Genomic DNA, 23,975 nt, shown 5'->3' on the forward strand with positions numbered 1-23,975 from the left:
TCAGACACAATGAGTCGTAAGGTGGTGCAGGTTTGAATTAGGCCAGCAACATGTTCTGATCCTATTTTTTGCTCACTTTTAAAATAATTTCCTATCAATTTAACTTAAAATGCAATTCTAACAAAACACAAAGATGCAGTGGACAAGTTCTATACAATAATGCTTTGGTTAAAAATTTTATTGTACATATTATGCCAAAAGTTATCATTCTCTAGCAGTACATTTTGGGCAGAAATGCTAAATACAATGTAAACCACTGCAAACCACACTCTTTGTTAAAATGTTTGTCTTTTCTTTACTTTTCTGCTGCAGCCCGGATTGGGAAGATGAAGCGCCGGAAGCCAGAGGATGGACAGGTATGTCCACTGTGCAGCGCTCCGCTGGCAGGGACAGAGGAGGAAATGAGTAGGCATGTGGAACAATGTCTATTCAAGGTAGCTTATCAAACCCAGACCAATGGGCCTGCAACCTCCTCTAGAAGTGTTGGCCTTTCTGCCTTCACCTTTCCCTGGACATGAGCCTTTGTTTTCAAATCAATAACATTCACGCACAGTGCTGTCTTTTCTTCCTTCTCAATACTAACACCGGTCACTTCTGAGTGTCCAGGGAAGAGTTGATGGATTTGCCCCTTTCTAAAAAGGGTTCATCCTCTTCTTTTGATCAAATTTGGTTGACAGTTCTTGGCAGTTTCCTGAATTTACTTTAGAGAAATTCTCCTATATAGGCTAGTCATGAGATGTTGGTTTTATAAATGGGATTGATGGTCAGCCTGGCTTCATTTTTTAGCCATATTAGTGGTTCAGGATCCAGCCCTTGCCATTTATTATATGACTGGTTCCTCTTAACCTGTCTAATCCAGTAGTTCATGTGATACTAATGCACTCTCGGTGGTTGGATTCGGTGTTGTGTTGCATGTGGTCTGATAGCTTCTAAGATTAGACATCATTAGAAGTTAGAGTATTTCAAACCCCTGCTTTGATTTCCTCTGATGTAGTCACACTTTGTGGTTTTGTCTTTTTATATTAAATAGACAAACTGAGGCATGTTGAAGTGTGTTTGATAAGCGGTTTTGTTCTCGCAGAGGGAAGGTGCAACAGAGGACGATTCCGCTGATATTGAAGGAGAGAACGGGACGCGGTTTGAAGAGTACGAGTGGTGTGGACAGAAACGGGTCCGAGCAACCACTTTACTAGAAGGTGGATTCAGAGGTGAGAGATCTTCACATTCTCTGCTGCAAAATATATACTAATATTTGTGATTTTTAAGGTAAATGTATATTTTGTCAAAAAGGATATCAGGGTTCAACAGCAGCTAAGCTCTTAAATGAGGCTACACCCATTTCATTCATTGTGTGTACAGTAGCTGTAGTCCAGATGAGGTGAGTTTTGGCAGGCCCTGCACGGCCTTTAAGGAGTCAAAGGAAAACACATTTAGCTGTGCAATTGACCCAGCTCACCCAGTACAGAGATGTGTGCGAGAGAAATGGGCCGCTGACCCCTGGGCTTCCCCCGCTGCAGGAATGCAATTATAGCTCCCAACCTAAATCTGATCACTTGGGACATTCTCCATCACACACACATACTCGCACACACGCTCCTTAAGACCCTTTTTGATGTGCTGCCACACTCATTGAAAGACTTTCATGGGAATTCGAGTTGGTTCATAAATAATTTACTAACTCAGATTATTTTTACACTCAGGAAGAAGTGCCAGTCAGTCTTGAATTTTTATCTTGAAACTTTTGGCAGTGCTGATCAGTTACTTTGATGCACTGTTTATATATGAAGAGACATCAAAAATAACAATGTATTCTGCCAACAAACCTGGAGGCCAGGATCAAGCGGACTGAATATAGGGACAGAGCATTTCACAAACATTAAGGGTGCTTTCACATCTATAATTCGGTACATTTGGTCTGGACCAAAGGCAAAAAATTATACATTCTAGCTTTTTATAGAAGTTTTGGTTTCTTTTCACACCACACTGATTGCTTTGGTCTGGACCAGTTGAAACGACTCCAAAATGCAGTCATGTGATAACTCGGGTGAGATCACATTCTCACCACAAACTAACCACTCCAGAGTTCATTTGAAAGTGTACTGAGACCCACCTCTTCAAGGAGGCCTCGGTCTGCTTGTTTGGTCCGCTTTTGGTGCGCACCCGAGTTTGAATAATGCATTCTCCCCTGCCCAAACGAACCGCAAGAAAGTGAGCTATTGAACTCTGGTACAATTCAGTCGAACTAAATAAAGCAGGTGAGAAATGCACCCTAAGAGTTTGGGGGAAAAACTGTCAGATGCACTAAGATGGTTTTGCATCTGAGCCCCTTATATATATATATACCTTATAAGTTTGTAAAGTTAGCACTTTAGAAGAAGTACTAAGCAAACGCCTGTCAAAATGTAAGAGTTTTCCTTTTACCACCAACGCTGTTTTATATTTTTTTTTTAATGAGTTATTCTCCTCCCTCAGCGTTCTTCTGTAAACTTCTTTGCTCTTAAATGGAAAGGCTGTTCGATCCTTAGGAGAAAACGGATCGCAAAGCTGTGTAGATTAAGAAAAAAAATAGAGTTGTTCATCTAAAGCCTGGCTAGACAGACGGTGCCCAGATCAATTCTGCATGTGAACAGAGCTGTGTGTCTGTACAGAAGATCTCCAGCCCTTTATCTTTAGCACAGACAAACCCTCCTGCACACAGTGGTGTAATGACGATAGACGCCGACCCAGTAAGAAGTGACTCTGTTGCCCAGGGGGCCACTTGAAAGATCCCCCCAGGATGCTCAGAAGGTGGATTTTGCCTTGAAAGCTCAGCTGAAGTCCACCAGCTTTCAATCGGCCCTGCATTGCAGAATCCCTCCAGCCCAGGGGGAGCTAGCTAAGGCTATGGGGAGGAGGGGGCTTAAAGGGGTCTTCAATGGGATAAGAGGGCTATCGTCTCTGAAGCACCAGCCCTTCTCTCTCTTTGAGGACAAGGAAAGAAATGCTTTAAAGTGAACTATAAGAGCATGATAAGGAAAAGGGAGAAAGAGAGGAAGAGAGAAATCGAAGAGGATCAGTTTGTGATGGAGACCCGCAAGGCCTCCTGTGTCCGTGGCTTAGTAAGGCTGTTGTGCTGATGAAGAGATAGCAATGGTAGAAAGAACAGAGACCCACCACTCATCTTTGTAAAGCGCATTGAAAAAATGGTCGCTTTGAACTCCCATCCCGACAGGCATACATGGTAAATGCCATCCTGATTGGATGAACTCTGACCTGCGACACATGCTGCGAAAGTCTGATAAGTGTCATGGCAACGGGGTGGAAGAGAGGCCATGTTTCATATCCTGTTTCTCTGGGATCTTTGCGACATGACACACCTGTCTCAGGTGACATATGCAGATTAGCACTTAACATCAACCACGGCATATGCAAATCAGCTCGCAAAATGTGACCCAACAAGTAAAGGATGTGCCATACGCATGTACAGATGTAACATTTAAAAGGAGCCCATCAGTGATACAAGACCTTGCACACATGCTCCTTTGAACAAACCAGGCAATAAGTGTCTTGTCATACAAAGTCTTAGATCTGGATTGCAGAGCTGTACAATTACATACAAGGAGACAAGTGATGAGAGGCAGTGGATTTTTGTATTGATCCAGCATGTGCACCGTGGAGGAGTAAACTTGTGTCCCTGAGGCTGCCGAACTGAATGGCGGTGCAACAGCGTGCATAATTTGACTGTGAGGCGGTTAGTGTGGCACTGACCTTTTCGGCACAGATTAGATTGCCTGCCAAGACCGCTTAACAGTATCCACAGCAGTCACAATCAAACACGCTTACACTGCTCGGGTAGTTATGCACCGTTTTAAAGTTGTGTTTTGCCTTCGTAGGTGTGGGCTGCTATTTTTATCCAGCTAGATTTCATCAGTGTCTGCACTGAAGTAGACAGTCCTCCTCTATTGGTTATGGAAGCAAGTCCCTGCTGAATCAATGGTACATGACATCCTTCCTGCCACTAGCTTTAGCAATGCATTAGTAAGAATCCATGGCCTGATCAATTGATTGAATTAACAGTGATTTTTTTTTGCCTGCCACATCTTTCTCAGCCCCGGCTGCCATTAGTGGTCACAACACTGTGGTCACATCTGTTTATTAGGTTTTGCCTTTTTTTTTCTTGCTCTGCAGTACTTTAATGAAATGTTTACCATCATTGGCTGATTATGGCCTATTTTGGGCTGACTGTACCCCCACCTTTCATCCACTTGTGGATTTATTTCTTTTTCAGGCTGGAAGGAGGTAACAGTAAATTGTATGGGTTGTATAGAGTTGATCAGTTTATGTTGGTGATTTTAAGTTTGGCTTCCCAAAAATGGAGCAATTCCACCCCCTCATAGTTGTCATGAAGGGTAAAATTAGCTACATAGACCAAAATCACTTTTTGTACCAGGCTGTATAGCTATTATTTTCTGCTGTAAAGTTTGGCTTTTTAACATGCGTGTTTATGGGAATTTCGGCCCGTTGATAAATTGCAGTTTAAGTCATTTACGTGTTTGGCTTCATCAACGAGATCAGAAGGTTGCCCCTTGGGTTGGACACACCTGGTCTCTGATATCACCAGATCTTTCTGCATGAGCAGCTCGGATTTATGTAGCTCTGCTATTGTTCACATATGCCTCTGCTGCTACAGGGACCAAATAAAACTTAAAAGGTCCCTTTTATTTGATTGCTAAAAACCTTCGGCTCATTGTAAAAAACTGGGGAGCGTTTGTGACGCATTTTATGCCTTCTCTGCCTCCCTTTACAGAGAAGAGGAGAGATTGCACACATCCCCTCTTTCAGTTATCCTATGCTACATCAGCATCTTCTAGTCTTTTGCTTTTCCTGACAGTTGTCGCTGTATTCATCACACTGTGCAGTAGTCCTCTCGTGTCATAGAAGTCAGAGGAAAAATAAGCAGCACTGTTTCTTTCTTTCATTACCAACCTGGGCTTCCCGTCTGTGACAAACTTGTTCCCCAGCAGTGCCCTGACATCCTTCCATCAGCCCCTGAGAGGCTTGGCTCACTTCACCCTCTGTGGCTCAATCAGGCTCCAGTCTCTGTGGGCCTCTCCCAACCTTCAGGCTGATGCCGATCCAACCTCTCCCTAACCAGAACTGAAGGACCCAGTCAGCCGGTGGCTGGAGTTTGTCTTTGCGCTTATCACTGGATTTATAGAAGTGCCACTCAGGTTATACGCCCCAGTGCTTGGGGGCCCACACCCTGACAGGCACCTGACACAACTCCTATTCAGGCTTTCTTTGATGCCTCCATCTGGGCCCACAGAACCAGACTCCAGGCCTGTCTGCAGTAAACTGGTCTTACTGCCAGAATAGGCCTTTCTTAATTGCTGTTTCTCTAGCATGACAGAGCTGTGGTGGATTGGGGCCATTTTAGTGGAAAAGAGTTGTTCGTAGCAGACAGTTTGTTCTAACATATAAATCTGTATTATTATTTGAAATAGTGTATACACATACCAATGTTTGATTTTGAAATAAGTTTTGTTAAACATGTTTGCCTCTAAATTCTCAGTTGGGTGACCCATATTTGAAACTATTGCCAAGTCCTTAAGGCACACCAGTGACCACACAGTCAATAATTTTTGAGCATTGTTTACTTTGTGCCGTGCCTAATAATATCCCTTTACTTGTAAAATCACTACTAATGCACATCCTCTTGTGCATTGTTCATTCTTTTAGGAACAGGCTTTGCTATGTGCAGCACAAAAGAGAGCCATGACAGTGATGCAGACCTTGACGTGGACGGAGATGACACTCTGGAATATGGCAAAGCCCAGTATCCTTCCTTAACACTTCTCAGTAATTGTTGGTGTCTTGGCGTGTTGGTAAAGCATCAGGTGCTACAATAAGATTTTGAGTTGCTCCTTAACTCAAGGTTTCAGGTACACTGAAGCAGACATTATTCCCTGTTCTGGTGAAGACCAGGGCGAGGCCAAAGAACGCGAGGCACTGCGTGGAGCTGTTTTGAAGTAAGCTTGCTTTTGCTTGACTTTAAAATTGCAAACTGTATAGGCTTGGCACTGAAACTCAACTTATCTATTTCTTTTTTGTAGCGGTGGTGTGCCATCCAATAGAATAACACCTGAATTCTCCAAATGGGCAAGTGATGGTGAGTTGGAGTTTTTTTCTTCTCTGTACAGTTATTTGCAACTTCTAATACAGCTGGAAAAAAGTAAAAAAAAAAACTTTTCAATATTTTTGATATTACTAATAATGGGAAGATGAGATTTGAAATGAATGTCACAATTGTTAGTATTTTCTTAGTTTTGCTTTGTCCCCTTTTTGTTTAACGAAATCATGTCAAGCATAATATGAGAATGTCTCAGTGAGCATATTGTGTGCCATAAAATATGAGCTTTTGTGCAATGTATCACACATTTTTTTTAAGTGATTCCTAATTCTTCCTCAAAGCCATAATATTGGTTAACTTTGTTAAACAGATTTTGTATCCCAGATTTATTTCAGATTTTTGCACCTCACTGTATATTTGAATTAGATTATTGTAGATTGATCATCACTCACTTCATGCACCTGTGTGTCTGTTTATCCAGAAATGCCCTCGACCAGTAATGGTGAAAGCAGCAAACAGGAACCCAGCTCTTCTTCTGCGTCCTCCACACCTAGAACCTGTAAAAACAGCGAGATCGAAAAGTGAGTACAAACACACGCCTGCCGTCAGAGTGTTTGCTGGTGTATTGGGGTGAGATTAGTTTGTGTAGGGACTGCAAGATCATAAATGATGCATTTAGTGTGCTCATCTCTCCGGAGCATGCTTGATCACAGGGAGTGGCTCTGAGTATTGATCCCAGGCAGCTGAGCCTTGTCTGGGGTTGGCTAGCAGCACGGCCTGGGAATGCTAATATCTCTCCACGTATCTCCATACTACAACTTTACACTGCAGATGATGCTGAAACATAGGGGAGTGTATCCCTACACTCCACAGAGACTGAGCAATAGGCATGGAGTTTTGCGGCAGTCTCTTGCCGCAGATAAATTTGAATAACCCGAGTGGGTGAAAGGCCGGCCCCTGTAATTCCCTCATCTCTACGTCCTCATCCATATTCCCAGACAAGTGCTTCTGCAAAACTCTCCTCCCATCCACGCGTGTGGGGGCCCGGCCCCTCTGAATGGGTAATTGGGGTCAGAGCGCAGCTCCTGGTAGAGAGGAGCTGATTGCCTCTTCGCACATGATGGCACTACAACTGTCCTCTTGCTGGTTCTGCCTCCCTTTACTATCCAGGGTCAAGACGCTAGCTGCAGATGACCCATGTTCTGCCACGATTGCATGTCTAAATCACAACCCATTTTTAAGGGTGCTTACAGTATTGTCAAATTTCATGCTTTTTAATAAAACTCAAAGCTCAATAGTAAGACAGCCGTTGTATCTCCGAACAAGTATTGATGCACCTTGAGGTTTAATGCGTGAAACGTGTAATTACTTTGAATTCTTTGCACGCCACAAATAAGATTCCTGACCACTACTTTCAGTGCCCCCCCTCCTCTACCCCTCTCTTTCTCTCGCTCTTCTCTTGGGAGAGGATTCTAGTATAGGCAAATCAATCTTGTGCGAGTGGCCATCACCGAGCCCCATATTAAATATCAGGGAGGATAACTGGTGAATAAGCACGGCAAACCCGGCGCAATTGATTTTCCTCGTCAGCACGTCACGAGTGCGTTCTCCAGTCGAGTGTGTGTCTGCGTCAGATGACTTCATCTGCAGGACGAGCTTGATGTCAGTTCCAGTCTGCAATTTAAATCGTGTTTGTTAACCGTGTTTACGGAGAGGAAGCGGAAACATTTAAAGGCGTGACTTCGTGTAAAGAATTGCCGGCGTGCCGTTGTTTGAAAGGTTTGACTGAGTGCGTGGAAATGAATGTTAGTGGATGGTGTTATGAACGCTGTCAGTGTGCGCGAGCGTGTGTCTATCTGAGCGTGGGTGTGCGAGGAGGAGGATGAAAATGGACAGAACACTATTCCTAAGTGGAGCTGCAGAAGCGTGACAGCTTAGATTGATTCATTGCTTTCCTCCGGAGAGACCCTCTCGCTTTCACCTCACCCCCCCCCCCCCCTCAACCACACGCGGAGCGTCAGGCAGCCGTTTAGACTAGCTGTAGCGTTGTATCGGGGGCATTAAGTGTTTTAGTCTGCCCGGGTATGAATCACAGCAGCTGTTTGATGTCATGGAGAAGCGGGAGCAATGAGCGCAGCCCACCCGCACCCGCTTTATTAGCTTAGCGCTTAGCTCCAGACGTGACACACACTCGTTTATTTAATATTGCCCGCAATATTTCTCCCAGTCTGTGCAGTTCTCGTTCGGCCCTCCGCTCGAATCTATCCATCTCTCCGCGACAGTACACTCCTCGCTCTCATCCGAGGAGCACCTCTCCTTTATCCGTCTGCTGATTTGATCAGGTATCACAGGATGTTACGCGATATTGTCTTATGGAAGGGGCCGGGGAGATAAATCTCAATGATGATATCATTAATCAAATCCTGAGGGGTCATGAGAAGGGGGAGGAGGGAGTCGTTCCTCCTCTTTCCTGGGAGTTTTTGTAATCGCACTTCGTAATATTGTCTGCCAAATCGCTGAGTTGAACATGACGTATTGAGGAAGGAGTAAAGTTTTACCTTCTTATGGTTCGCTTGTTGTATTGTGTGCCAAAGATTTTCATTTAAATGAGTGAAGCATACACACTTCAATGTTCCATTGTTTTATTTTCAATTTCCTGAATTGAAGGGTCTTATTTGGAGTGAGCTTTAAAGAGGCCACATAAGGAGCTGAATCACATCATTACATCTCCGGTCTGAAAACAATTCCAAGGCCACAGTTTGCGAAACGTGTATTTCAATCTGCAATGAAAATGAGACTTGTCTACTTTAGTTACATTGATTTATTGTGGATGATGCGTTTTGGAGTAAGAGGGTGAGCGTATTGTTGCATCGCTAGTTGTGTAAATCGTATGCAGGTGTATCGAAGCATGTTCTTTAGGGGTCATCTCTTGTTTATTTTACTCATGACACACGAGGACTCCTTTGAAACCCATGTGGATGCTACATTATTTTAAACTGGCAAATAGTGTTGCAGGATTCTTTTTCACAATTTTATATCCCTCTCCCTTTACTTATTCCAATCGGTCCTACAGCAACCAGCCTTTTAGTTTGTCATGCACTTGTTTAAAGCAAGTGTCAGGCCATGTAGAGTTGTGCATGGGACCTCCATCTACAGTTAGGGTCGGTTCTGATAGAGATTGATGGTTAAGGGGCAGGATAATGAAATGAGAAATAGCACCCAGAGCTGAAGCCGTAATAGAGCCGTGACAACGGTTCAGGCCTTATCCGCTTCCTGTTTAAACTTTAGCACGCCTGAGAGAACCACTTTGAATTGTAATGGAGTGCAGTGCCTGAATAAAGCATTGGGTCTGCTTGGCCTTCGTTGGGTTTTTAATATAAAGGGTGTGCCATTATGGAGCAGAATTATAGGTAAATGGCATGATTACTTTGGATGGTAGTTCTCAATGTGGTTAGTTTCTGATAGAAATTGTATTATTTTTTTACTAGATTGCGTCATGGCATTATAAAGTTTAATGTCTTTAAATCTCAATTCCAAGCATTCGTCATGACCTTGATGATTTTCTGCTCACCCAGTCACACTTCTCCAGATTTTACACCTGCTTTTTTATTCAAATACTTCTCGCATATCTCTATATGTACATGCTCAAAGACATAATAAAACCTCATTTTATTATCCTGAGGAATTAAATAACTTTAAGAATGTGGCTTTCTATAAATCACCACACAATGAATATTCACACTGGAGCTGGTTGGACTTGGGAATAATCGCATTCTTTGTGGGACCTGATGACGGCATGCAGGCAAATGAACCGCAACGATTTATGAAGCTGTTAAAGAAAAACAGGCATGGAGCATGGTACATCTACTCTCCTGTCTGCTTTATAAGCATGCACGCTAATCAAGACTAAATGCTTTTTTACAAGACGACCACTAATAAGTAGATATTTTAAAACTTTATAGTCCCAGTGCTGATTGCGGGGTGCAGAAAATGGACCGACCGGACTGCCCAATCTCCTTGGTCAAGGTCGGTGTCTCGTGGCCTTGCCAGAACTGACATGAAATGTTTACATTTTATTTAATATTGCCTTGCGTTCACTAAATATACTACCACACCATTTGTGTAACATCCAGTTCAGTACATATCAACCCGAGTCAATAAATAGGACATTAAATACTATTTTAGTTCTTAAGCCACCCTATGATTCTCCGGTTCACTGTCATTGCTCTTCCTTTATGTTCGCCTTATAGGAGAGATCGAGTCCATAAATGGTGCTTTCTCTTTTTAATGGCCCATCCTTGATTTACATCCCAATACTACCTGATTACGAGTGGTCCTGCGTGTCTTTGGTGAGCCTGTACTCATTGTGGAGTCACACAGGCATGTAATAAATGAAGCTATTGGAAAAGGCAGAGGAACGGCAGGCACTAATCGGGGGGATTGTGCCTAGGAGAACGCTGGCGCAACGTTAAATCAATACTGTAGATCAGTGCTCCATCTGGCTGGAAAATGAGCGGATCACCATAAACATCTCGCCAAGCGCCTCCTCGCACAATCAATGGCGGCCATATTGATTTAGTTATTGCGAGTTCATATGCTGTGGACAGTGTTAAATGTACATTCACCAGCCGAGAGGCATTTATCTGAGGATATTTAGTGGTCTGAGAGGTGGGAAGTTGGAGATTTAATGGAAACTGGTGAGACCGAGGAGGCTAATGAGAAGTGCAATTGAAATCATAGTACAATAAAGTGAAAACGCATTGACGTCACAGCAAAGAATGCATTTTTATTTTCAGTTCTGGGGTGTTTTTAATTTTGGAGTGGCGTTAGCAATGACCAGAGCTGAAGCTTTGCGAACACAAAATGCAAAAACAACTTTTTAGTGTGAACAGCATTGATTATAAGAGAAGAGCCAACTGGTTTACAATGCTCTGAACTTCGTTTTCTCTTCTATTTTTTTTTTTACCAGGATCACAGAGGACTCCACAGCGACCACACTGGAGGCACTAAAGGCCCGCATCAGAGAGCTTGAGAAGCAGATCCTCAGAGGGGACCGATACAAGTGTCTCATATGCATGGTGAGAACTCATTGCTTGTCAATATCATGCGTGCGTGTGGGTGTATGTGCTTGTAACCCATCCTTAATAAGATTGACATGGTTATATAACCTAACACCCACAACCATGCACCCAGCTGGCTGAAGCTTTGTGATGGTTTAAACCAATCCAGCATGGCCTAAAAAATTTCCCCCGCTGTGATTTTCCTCAGAGGGGAAAACCACAGGATTTCTTTTAGCAACAAGATTAATTGATATCATTTACATTTATGCATTTGTGAGACACTTTTATCCAAAAAGCGACTAGGGCTATCACAATGATTAAATAATTGTTTCATCACGATTGTCTGACCTCATCGCGATGATTTCAGATCACCGAAATGATTGCACATCTCTTTAAAAAACACAAGGGGGAGCTGCAGCACCGGTATAAATGAGACAGTATCTGATGGCGCTCCCCTGAAAGGAATAGTCTACTCTTTTGCCATATTAAACTATGTTATTACCTCAACCTAGACTAATTAATACATACCTATCTTTTTTCAATGCGTGCGCTGTACAGCGCGTTATGAATGTGTTTGCATTTAGCCTAGCCCCATTCATTCCTATGGTACCAAAAAAAGTTTTATTTCGTGGCATCATACTTACTGGTATAACTCCTCATGTAACAGTCTTTAAATAGGGAAAACACGGAAGTTTTTGGTGGCTTCCCTGTTTGGTACCATAGGAATGAATGGGTCTAGGCTAAATGCTAACACATTCATAACGCGCTGTACAGTGCACGCATTGAAAAAAGATAGATATGTATTAATTCGTCTAAGTTGAGGTAATAACATAGTTTAATATGGCAAAAGGGTAGACTATTCCTTTAACTTAAAGTGTAACGCGATATATTGCAAATCCATTTGATACAGTGGAAAAAACAGCATTTAAACAAATGTTGCAAAACTTTGATTAGTAGTATGAACTGTCAGGTTAAACATACATTTCCAAAACAGCAATTCCAAATTTAGGGAAGTGAAGGATGGTATTCTTAAGGATCTGGTAGGAATAGATTTTTTGCGGCAAAGATATATGCATTAAATAATTACTTTTAAATATGTGTTGTGTGTATTAATATTTACTGCCAGGTAAACCTGGCAAAATATTTAATTTAAATAATCACACCAATGTGTGAAAATTATTTCATTAACAAACAAAAACAGCCAATTAATTGTCATAATCGTCACAATTTATTAGACAATTAACCGTCAGCCAAATGTCATAATCGTGACAACCCTAAAAGCGATTTACTGTGCATTACAAATAACTGTTTTTCGAATCTGTTAATGCAATGCTGAGTAAGCTATGAAAGAGCACTGGGATACATCAATGCCATGTTATTTAAGACTGAAAGACTTATTTGAGCCTGGAGATCAATTAGCACTTAAACTCTTCCGTTTACTTTTAAGTTTCAGTAAAACTAAATGGTCACAGTCTCACCATCTGAAAGTCACACAGCCTGAATGGGCTGCCGGAGATTGATTAGTGTAGGCCTTGTAGAGAACAAATCTTATTGCCTTAAATAAAGAGGCTTGTAAATGTTGTGATGATTTAACTGGAGTGAATTGAGACAATTCTGTCTTTGTATGCACCCGCGACGCACCTTCAATATTTGTAAACTGCAGTTAAGCATTTCCCAGTGGTGGTGGTGGTCTACTGCCACCTACTGTTTATGTGATGTATAGCAGCCATGTTCTCCAAAAATGAATTCCCACTGGATGCATTGACATCCGTTTCTGTCAGTTATCACACACTTAGCATGATTGAATAAATGCATGCGCAAAATCCAAGCCACCCACCTTTTTGTCCAAGAGCTTCTGTCCATCCATTGCTCAGATGTGTGTGTGTGTGAGTGTCTGCCGCAGCGGCTACGTATTTGTTCTCAGTGCCGCTTTTGAATATCCCTGCAGCGGAAGCCGACCCAAACTGGGAATGACGGCAAGAATCAGGTGGCCGAGAGGCACGGGAGCGCAGAGGCCCTGCAGCTCGGCGTGTACTGTTTGTACAGAAGCTACGTAACGGGCTGCAGCACTGCCGCTGCGGGCAGCAGTGGGATTAAGAGACTGCTGCCGCTCCGGAGGGTAAGGCTCTCTGTGCTCCCACCGGCCTGACCCATGCACTGCCCCTCACTGCGACCCACCTGCTTGCTCCCCTCCGTGGCCACACGCTGTGTTGTCTGGTGCCGTCTTATGTCGTGTTTGTGTGATGTTGGATATGTGATATATTTTCCTTTTGATGTGCTTAAATAATAATTTTTTGTTTTGCTCTCTTTCTCAGGATTCATATACGATGCCCCTCACCTCAATCCAGTGTTGGCACGTTCACTGTGAAGAATGCTGGCTTAGGACTCTGGTGAGAATCACACATTTGCTCACAAAACGCATACATCACAGTTCCATTGGTGTTACAGCAGCTTAAGTATTGGAGCATTGCTTTTGCAAAGCCAAGGTTGTGGGGGAAACCCACACGGTGTACTTTTAAATGCACTGATGTGAATAAATTCATGAATGTTATAGTGCGCTTAAGTGCCTATAGTTAAGGTATATATTACATTTCAATTCTGTGCAGACCACACGAGCGCCCAGACCTTTCTGGTTGAGTCGTTCGTTGTCTAGGTCAGTGTATAATGCCGATAATGGAGTCGTTTATTTTGATAATGCTTTGGTATTTGGCCACAGAATAGGTTGAAGAGTTCATCTCTCCTCAAGACCTGTGAGGTTCCTCACATCGCACTTGAGTTTATAATCCCTTTAGACAATGGCGCATATTCAGCTAAGCTCTTATCATCGGCCTTATGATTGCCTCTACATGTGTTTATAATGGCCGCACTTGGGATCTCCCTCTTGTACCTAAGCTGTTTTAGCCAGACTTCCTCTGGGAGCCCACTCGCATTAGCCACTAACACATCGTGTCACCACACACGGAAACAATTAATAAGGAAATGTTTCCCAGCCTCAGCCTTTCTCCAATATGCTATATATTAAATCAGCTCTTTCCCTCTCCGCATATCACGGGACCGTCTGTGTGTACAACTACAGCCGATGAGGGGCAGATCAGAGATGTGTGTGCTGCCACGGCGGCTTGTTACTAATGCAGGCATTAAAATTGTTGCCTGAAGACAGCAATAAAAGTAGCGCGACGGGGCTCCTTGCGTCTTGATCAAAGTAAATGCGTGTAATTTGGTTAGCGTCAGCCTTGTTTTATGAAGCTAATGGAGCGCAGCAGCAGCTCGCTGCTGATGTGAGGAGCCCACGTTTAGTCCACGACCTGCACACGCTTATTAAAACCTGTGTCCCAGAACAAAGGAACCAGAACACGGTTCCTTTTTGTGTCTGACGAGGATGGGTTTAGAAGTTAAACAACAGTTGACGCAATGTCCCAGAGTTCATAATGTAACATGGAGAATCAGACTTTGCTTTAAAGTTGACTTGCACCTTTTACCCATTTTAGCCAGCCAGTTCAAAATAAACCACTCATATTTAGATCATGATGTCGGTTTTGAAACAGTGGAAGTTTTGTGTGTTCGCCATTGACGCACGATGGACTAATGAAGGAGCCCGATGCAAGTTACAGCGTGACACAATCCAAATAGAGTGTTGCTGGACGTCTTTCTTTCAGTCGGATCAGTGAGACCGGGTTCTGGTGCTATGTGTTGTAGACGTAAACCTCAAATCCTCTTTACAGATGAACGTGAAAGCACACTTGCAGTTCACATTCTGACACTTTTTCATCTCCCAGACTATTTGCTGACAGCTTCGTACAGGGTTCCCACGGGTCCTTGAAATTTTGTGAATTTTAGGGAAAAAATTCAAGGCCCTGGGAAGTTTTTGAAAATCTACATACATAGATACAGGTCATTGAAAGTGTAGGATAATAATAAATTCTAGACTTTGTAAGCATACTTGCTAAACTTTTCGCTTTTAATGCTTATATCTTATGTATGTGAATGTTGATTTATACCAAAGTGCTTTTTTGCATAGTTGGGTTTGACACATGAAAACATCTCGGGTTACGTATGTAACTGTTGTTCTCTGAGAAGGGAACAAGACGCTGCGTCTCCCTTGCCATACTTCCTGTGTCCCTGTAACGCCGTCTTTGGCAATATTTCAGATAGCGATTTACTTCCTGGCTCCTGTGTCACCCTGTTTTTGTCGTTAAGTTTCATCATTGGTTGAATTTGATATACACATTCAGACGCACTTACCCCTGGAGGCGTCCCCAAAGTGTCACCGCAGTGACGCAGTGCGAGTTCCCTCGAAAGGGAACTGTAACACTGTATCTTAAAAGGTAACACAATGTAACCTTGCTCTCACTTGAAATGTGTCCCCACATTTAGTCCTTGAATTTGAGTGTATTGGACCGGGAAAGTCTTAAAAGGGTCTTGGATTTGAAGTTAACTAAGGTGTGGGTACCCTGTTTGTAGTCTTGGGTGTCTTTCTTATCCCATTTAAACTGGCCATTCAGTTCATATAGGTGCATTAGCAGTGTATATGTGAAAGTTACACAAGGACATAATCATCACTAGTAGCAAAATCCCTCACTTCAGCACGACCCCGGTTGAACTCTGCCATCAGGTCTGTTTCTCATGGGCAGCATACAAACACAAGGATTTTATATGTCTCGTGCTTTGGAATATACTGTAGTTATCCTATACAGACCGTGCCGTTTTATGATGCTGACTATATATAGTTACCAGATCCTGTTGTGTTAGTCAGTCACCGTGCGTAGGGTGTCTATGGGACCACACAACTCACCTTCCTCCTGTACTTCTCCCTGCTGTTCTCTTGGCTTTTATGGTGCAGGATTTATTGGGCACTGGCTGAACATCAGAGTGGTAGCGAGAAAGACAAGCATGCTTTTCCAACAGGGTGGGCCATCTAGCATACAAGACCCTGACGTGCACGTTTTCCAATGCGCTAAACATTTTTTCTCTCTCTTTCAACAGGGAAACAAGAAACTCTGCCCACAATGCAACACCATCACATCACCAGGGGACCTCAGGCGTGTCTATTTGTGAAGAAAGTCTGGATTATTCCTCTTTGTTTTGTGTTTTTGAATTTACTTTTCCATTAGTGTATTTTGGTTTCCTCCTGAGGGGGTGAAGAATTGTCCAGCCTCGTATCCATGAGAGGCAAAGACTCAGATTGACCTTAAATGGGGACTGTCTTAACAAGCATAGGACTATGAGGACTGTATATAAATCTCTTGTGTTAAGAGCCCCCCTCCTCGCTTCCCCCCAGGGGCAGATGTGTGCCCTCTTGTGTTAGTTCATGGTCCATCCTCTCCACAGTTTCTGAACCGCTACTGTTCAACTAAGGAAATAAGAAAACCGCTCATTCTTTCCCCACACCAACGCTGCTCTACATCGACCTCTTTAACCCTTTGATGACTGCTTTAAGGTTGCTGAGGTCAGCCCCAACTGGAAAAAAGCATTAGATCTTCATGGTCTCCCACCCAAGGATCGCCCCTGTGATTTTTTTTATTCTCCACCGTGTCCTCTTTTCACCCCAAATCATTACTTCTTTTGTGGTGTTCTAGTGATGTCAACCAAATTCGATGATGATCAGTGCAAGCACATGTATTATAGTCTCTGTATGTTTACAGTGTTGTGAGTAAATGGCCTAGAGAACAAAACACACATGTATACAAACACGAACACACAGACACGCATACACACAGAAGTATATATTGATTAAAAGTCCAGTATTAGTTGGGGGTGGTTGGGGTTGAGACGGGTGGGGATGTGTTGCAATCTTGGTGATTATTAAAAAAAAAGAAAACCCTCTGTATTTTTAAACAGATGTTGTTGTCTTGAAGTCGAAGTTGTATTTCATTGTACAGGAAGAAATTTAAGTAATAATAATAATAATAATAATAAACTACTCAAACTAGGACTTTAAAGATTTAGGTGTACATTTTTCATTGAATTATACAGTCAAAACTGTAAGCAAAGGAGAGTGTTTTTGGTTTTCTTTGCTTTTTCTTGAGAAGTGGGAACATTTGCTCTTGTAGTCACCCTCAACTGGACAATTTTTACATTTGAGTAGTAATATGGTCACGTCCCAGCTTGCAGAATGTTTTTGGTCTGTTACAAATTTATTGCTTGTTCATTCCTTGTGCATATTAACAGCCCTTACCAGTTCCTCTAAAAATGGACATACGAAATGGGTTAAAATTAGGGTGGTCTCATTTATAAGTAATGTTCAGATCTCCTCTCTCCAACATGAAGATGTAATCATGATGATTTTCATTTCAATAACCGAGAGTCAAGAATCTCATTTCCCCGCAGGCTGACGTCTCGCGTTTTCAACTGGGACTTTATATTTCTACATCTATGTATTCTGTGATTTCTGTATTGATGTAAGCGCCAAAAAAAGGAAGAATGAAAGGTCATTGCTGATCTCAACACCACAATAAACAGTCAAATGTGGCAACTTTAAATTTCACTTTAAATCATTATTACAAGTTGGGTCACAGGTCATGATTTCGTGAAGCAATATGATTTCCATAAAAGATGGTTCAAACAATTAAACCTTTAACCTCAAGATGTACACAATTTTGGAATACATGTTCCTACTCTACACAGGTTTTCGCAACTGTTGTTAAATACAGGAAATAAATACGCATTGCAGTTTACTCTTTTTATGTTTTCTGTACAATTCATTCCTGCCCCAAAGATGACAAGTTGCACAATGTGTTTGTGTGATATGAATGGTGTCCTTGTATATTCTTAAAAATGCTATGTGTCTTTCCCCTTTGTAAGCTACATTTGACTTCAATTAAATGACTGTAAATATGAACTGGTCACTATGTGCTGGCTTCATTTCCAGTTATGCCAGGCAATATATTCAGTCGTGCAGAATTCTGTTGAAAATAGAATATTTTTTATTTTTAAAGAATGTCCCACAGACTACACTCCTAAAAAGGTGCACTGTAAAAAAATCCTGTATGCCTGAAACTTACTGTAAACTTAAATGTATGTTTAATTACTGACAACAGTAAACATTTTCAAAGTTAAATGAACAATAACAAGTCTTTGTCTTTACAGAATAAAACTATAAAATAACAGCCTCATGCAAAGCATTCTGGGAGCAAGATACCCTCATTAACCCTTTTCTGTTATTTTTCTTCAGATTTTGGTTCCCAGAATGCTTTGCATGAGGCCGTTAATTTAGTTTTATTCTGTAAAGATTATAGGGTGGTTTCCCGGACAGGGTTTAGATTAATCCAAGACTAGGCTTTAGTTATTTTAGGACATTTAAGAAATTTTCACAAACACACCTTACAAAAACGATACTGTGGCCGGTTGCATAAAACTTTAAGACTAGTCTTAAAAGTTAGTCATGATTTTTTTCTTCAAGACAGATCATAACATGCATGTTACATAGAAAGGTAGATTGGTCTAATTTAAATCCAAATAATAAGACTGATTAGCTCTGGCAGTAAAATTCCATTGACTTCTCTTGGAAGACTCATTGCTCGCTGATATATCACTCCGCCGCTGGAAAAAGGAAAAGGGTTCTGTTTACATGTGGTTTTAGTTTTTTCGCTCGGTTTAAATAAATTTTTCCCATATTTGATGGCTCAGGGACCAGCCAGGTTTGAAGTTGAGCTCAATTGTGACTGTCTATACGCTAGACACCGAGCGTACTTGTATGGCAAAGTGTTTGTCGCCATCAAGTGGTCGGGAGTGTGCTAACGCTTCAGACTCAAATATAGAGCGGAAGTATATACGCGGTTGTAAGGTATCTGAAAAATAGTTCCATTCCTTAGCAAATAACACGGATTGAAATCATACATTGCACCAATATATTTGTTTTTAATCATCAACGAACATCACAAACCACTCGGTGAGTAGTACAGTTTTGAAAATGAACGTTAAGTGTTGTTTTAATGACATGTTTGTGCATGGTCATTTACTTTCATTCTGAAGCAGTCAAAAAGTCAAGACACGACCCATTGTCAAAATTTCAGTGTCCATCAATGCAGTTCATCCAAAACAAACCAGAAATGAGACTCAAAGTATTAAATACCGGAATTATCCTTTAAGTGTTTTTAGTCACGTTGACACCACTGTGTAGTGTCTGGAAGCGAAACAATTTCCTAAAGGTGTTTTAATGTACACAGTCGTTATGCACTACACTGCATCTGGTAACTATAATGAACTTTTAAAACTACTCCATTGATTTTACCCCATCACTGATACTGAGTGCTTCAAATTAGATCCTAGATGATAAAAGCAAACTCTATTACTCCGTTCTGCCATCTACAGGTTAAATACCCTGGTGATGTTTTACCTGCACAGCAGTATTAAAGCACAAACAGCTTGCACTTTAAAGATTAAGGACCGTGATGAAAATTTCATGAAATTACAAGATGTTGACTGTAACTAAGAAGTCCTCTACCTCCCCAGTGGCTCCTCTGATCTGAGGCCAAACTCAGTAGCAGTAGCGGGGACATTAAACACTTTCAGATGCGCATAAAGATAAGCTGGAGAAACAGCAGGAGCGTCTGTTACAGTCTTACATCTTGTTGGAAGTGTTTTGGGGTTGATACAAACTTGGATACACAACTGCTTGTCGTTTGCTCATTTGTAAAACATAAACATTGAGGTTAAGCCAGATATGATAAGCTGACACGCAGTATACTTATATGCAATGCCTTGCGTTTCTGACACTTTTTAGGGATAGATTACCAGACTTCAATATGGGGGTCACTGTAATGTGGTTTTAAGAGAATGTAGCTGTGGTTGGGATCATCTCACCTCTCTACCATTTAACCCAAGTCTTTACTTACCGTGAAGGCTGTTGTGTGTTGCAGACGGCAGCGCGATCCATAGAGTGCATTAGGCAGGCTGCGGGCCAGGCTCCGGTTACCTCTCGCCCCGCGGCCGGAGTGCCACAGGAACCAGGAAGAAGATGGCCGAGTGAAAGCAGATCTATAGAAATTGCTTTTGGAGGTCAAAGCCATCCCTGATGGGGAGTATAAAGTGTGTGAGCCATTATAGTCAGTTTACAAACATCTCCACAGACCAATCAATAGGACAGGCCTTCTCTGCCATGTTGGCTAATTCCTCGATCGCATTGGTTGTCTGCGTGGCTGGTAATTTACACCTTCACGTGGGAATTTGACTTGAGCCCCCCTCCATACCTCCTCATATATGGTGTCCACTACTTCCTTTAGCAAGTGCTTGTACAACTCATTCAATTAGATGCCTCTTCTTTTCTCAGCCTCTTTATGAGATCGATTCACTCGAGGTGCTTGACAGAATAAAGGCTTATGCACTAGACGAGGAAATTGAGGTTTTTTGAAATGTGTGGATATATTTTAAATCACTTATTCAGCCTCGGTGTACTTGTAACATCACCTCTCAAGTATACTCAAATATCATCATATTTTCAGGAAAGCATTACATATTGCATTGTTTGTGCATTACTTGACTATAACTGGAGAGACACTCTGATTTCATTTATTTAACTTAAAAAAAAGAGAATTTCTCGGATTTTTAAATAATTATATTTCATGTTTAAAAGCTCGGTTCTGTAACTAATGTCATGGTTACAGTTTTTGCAATTGCTGTTATTGTCAGTGCTTACGAGATTTCTTTGTGACATTATGAGGATTTAGCAGGGACGCTCGCTTAATAACAAGATAAGGTGAAATGGTTTGCGTGTTTGTGTCGGTGATTTTCTACATGTATGTGCATGCTTGTCTGTGTGTGTTATCGTTGACAGGATTACCATAAACCTCCTTGCATGAAAGATGAGATATTAAGACTACGCTGCTCTTAATAGGGCAGCGTGGGAGCTGTGCTCCTCAGGCTCAGTAATCTCTCCCAATACCTATTACTAAAGAAAATCTGCTGTAGCATTCATATCCGTGGCTCCCCTGAGATTACACATATCAATCACAAGTATTACATATTACGACCCCTGCGACAAGATGCAGCCACATTTATACAGCCAAGGATTCTCAACTTTGACTGTAGTTGACTGAATATGAATATGATCAGCACTACTAATGCATTTTGACCTCAAGCTTCACAAGACTTTTTTAAGATGTGAAATAAATCTTTGGTGTCCCCAGAGTACATATGTTAACATGTTTTATCTCAAAATATCATATAGATCATTTATTACAGAATGTTAAAATTGCCACTTTGTAGGTGTGAGCAAAAATGTGCTGTTTTGGGGTGTGTCCTTTTAAATGCAAATTAGCTGATCTCTGCACTAAATTGCAGTGCGGTGGTTGAATAGTGCAGGTTATCAGGCGGTATTGTCCCCTTCTGACATCACAAGGGGAGCAAAATTTCAATAAGCTATTTTTTCACATGATTGCAGAGAATGGTTTACCAAAACTAAGTTACTTGGTTGATCTTTTTCACATTTTCTAGGATGATAAAAGCACTGGGGACCCAATTATAGCACTTATACATGAAAAACAAAAACACATTTTCATGATATGTCCCCTTTAAGATACATAGCACACGCACACACTCAAAGTAACATGAATAGCTCCTGTACAGTGCTTTGCAAAGTTAAAAAGCTTCCCATACAGCAGAAAATATTTATAATAATAAAAATAAAAAATATATATAACTATATTCATTAAATTAAATAAATATATCTTTATTTTTCATTACAAACCAACCAAATTTATTTAAAATCATCCCAGGAAGCTTACTGAAACCACCAAGCACCAACTTCAAGGTAAAGGATGACTAATTTAAAGTGAATAACATAAAAAACTAAAATGTATTAGAAAAATATTTAACAGCATTAATGTATTGTCGGAAATATAAAATTATGTCACGTAATAATGATAATAAGATACATCCCCGGTCCATATGTTTCATGTCTGCAGGTATCTTGTACACTGTAAAAACTTAAATTGTAAACTTTTACGTTTAATAAACTTAAAATTACAATTAATTTAAACTATCTTGACTAGTGAGGAGTTGCTATAAGAAATAAAAATAAAGTAGGAATAACTTTTTTATACTTTTTATAATTTATAGCAACTTCTTACTAATAAAGAAAATTAATGAGTCGTAAATTCAGGTTGATTAAACTTAAAAATCTAAGTGCAACAAGGAATTTTTACAGTGTATTTTAAGACAGGTACCACATGAGGTCGCAAAACAGCTTGGAAGCAGCAGCAAGGCAAAGGTAAGTGCTAAATTCCATTGCCACACCTGCTTAGTTTTGCTGTAATAACACTGATTCAACGATTCAAAAGATTTTGGAGCCATATCACATTTGTTTTGGAACAAACAGCAAATGTGTGCAGGCTGGCTGGGTACATGGATCAGTGAGCAAGGCAAGCGCGATATATATAAGAAAACAATTTAGCAACTATAAAAGGCAGAGGAAATTCAAGAGAATAGTCAGCCACCATTTTAAACAAAGATAACAAGGAGTCACTAAAGATTTTGATCACTTTGTGAAGGACTTGTGACTCATGCTTATGGATTGCAAATATGCTGATCCAGATATGTTGATTGACGTGATAAGGGCGTTACAAAGGAGAAGATTAACCCTACCCATAGCAACTGAAATTGCGCCGCTGACTGAATTGCAAATTTAATAATCATCGAAGAATCTCAGGTGAAAGAGGCAAATAGGTGAAAGCAAAATACCAAACTGCAAACAGGAATAAAAAGTCTAACCAAATATATAAAGTAAAATGCATACAAACTGGTTAAGTTGCGGAAAAGACCCACAGCATCAGTGGAATCAAGAAAATGTCCAGCTTAGGCTCTGTCTGTTCCTACTGTCTCAAACCAAACCACTAGGTGGCAGTATGTTACAAAAGTCCAGTAAACACAGTCAATGTGTACAGAAGCAGCAGAACATGAGGAGATGCTGAGCATAAATCTGACACATATTTACACAGTGATGATAAACGGTGAGCTGGCGATTGATAAAGAGATGCTCTCAACAGTTCATGCATGTCATGTTCCACAATTACACATTTGTAAATCATGTAGTGGACAAGGAACATAAACCTTTGGAAGATTTTTTTGTCACTACTTCACCCCCATGTGCATAAGACTGGGAAGAATTTTACCGTAAACCTATTCATTATCAATTATTCTTAGCTGTTCTTATACTTCCACACCAGGATCCAGCCTCCCACAAGGACGTCAAGGACCTCATATGATGCCATCCAAGATGTCAGATGACCCAACAAAAGTGAAAAATGAAACCAGCCCATGGAAGGACTTCAAAGGACTTCAAACAACGCCATTCTGCTTGCAAAGTAATCAGGTGAAAGATGAAGTTTTTAACACGTGTATATTTAATGATGAGAAATAATTAATATTTAATATTTAAAATTCATAAATGAATTAGCAGTATAGGGAAAAGTTTATCACATGCTAGTATAAACTTAAAAAATGTGAAGGAATACATTTTCATAATACTATGACAGTTTATTACAGTTTCACACCCATCCATTGCATTTAATGGAAGCATGCAAAGTACATTTTAAGTAAAGAAGACATATAGTTTCAGATAAGCCGGCACAAGGTTGCCCAGAGTCTGTGAGTTGCCCGCCAAAGCACATTCTTTTAATAGCCTTAATTTTAATATTTATTTATTACATATTTTTGGCCTCTTTAATGCATGTTAACATTTGAATAAATGATAAAACATGTAAAATAAAATAAAATCAACCAGTAAGGCCAAGCAAAAAGTTTTAGACTGCATCAAAAAAGTAGCCATCCAGATTGCTTAATCCATTGTGGTAGCCCAGGTTGGAGACCAC

The 23,975-nt window shown here is 41.0% G+C and overlaps 1 protein-coding gene across 8 annotated transcripts in view; it reads left to right on the forward strand.

Moving 5' to 3' along the window:
- The window catches only part of rnf220a (ring finger protein 220a), a 125,480-nt gene extending 107,637 nt beyond the window's left edge, over positions 1 to 17,843 (forward strand). For 3 of the 8 annotated variants that reach the window (XM_065276582.2, XM_065276584.2, XM_065276586.1), the window contains 9 exons: positions 313 to 434; positions 1,082 to 1,208; positions 5,719 to 5,815; positions 5,922 to 6,008; positions 6,093 to 6,148; positions 6,591 to 6,690; positions 11,079 to 11,187; positions 13,485 to 13,559; positions 16,153 to 17,843. In XM_065276582.2, the coding sequence (XP_065132654.1) occupies positions 313 to 434; positions 1,082 to 1,208; positions 5,719 to 5,815; positions 5,922 to 6,008; positions 6,093 to 6,148; positions 6,591 to 6,690; positions 11,079 to 11,187; positions 13,485 to 13,559; positions 16,153 to 16,224 (845 nt within the window). In that variant the 3' untranslated portion in view covers positions 16,225 to 17,843. Of the gene's footprint in view, positions 1 to 312; positions 435 to 1,081; positions 1,209 to 5,718; positions 5,816 to 5,921; positions 6,009 to 6,092; positions 6,149 to 6,590; positions 6,691 to 11,078; positions 11,188 to 13,117; positions 13,289 to 13,484; positions 13,560 to 16,152 lie in introns of all 8 variants that reach the window. The other 5 variants (XM_065276580.2, XM_065276583.2, XM_065276579.2 and 2 more) reach the window with 3 other exon arrangements.
- Positions 17,844 to 23,975: the final 6,132 nt, after the last annotated feature.

This window comes from Paramisgurnus dabryanus, chromosome 6 (assembly GCF_030506205.2).
Source record: "Paramisgurnus dabryanus chromosome 6, PD_genome_1.1, whole genome shotgun sequence".
Lineage (NCBI taxonomy): Eukaryota > Metazoa > Chordata > Actinopteri > Cypriniformes > Cobitidae > Paramisgurnus > Paramisgurnus dabryanus.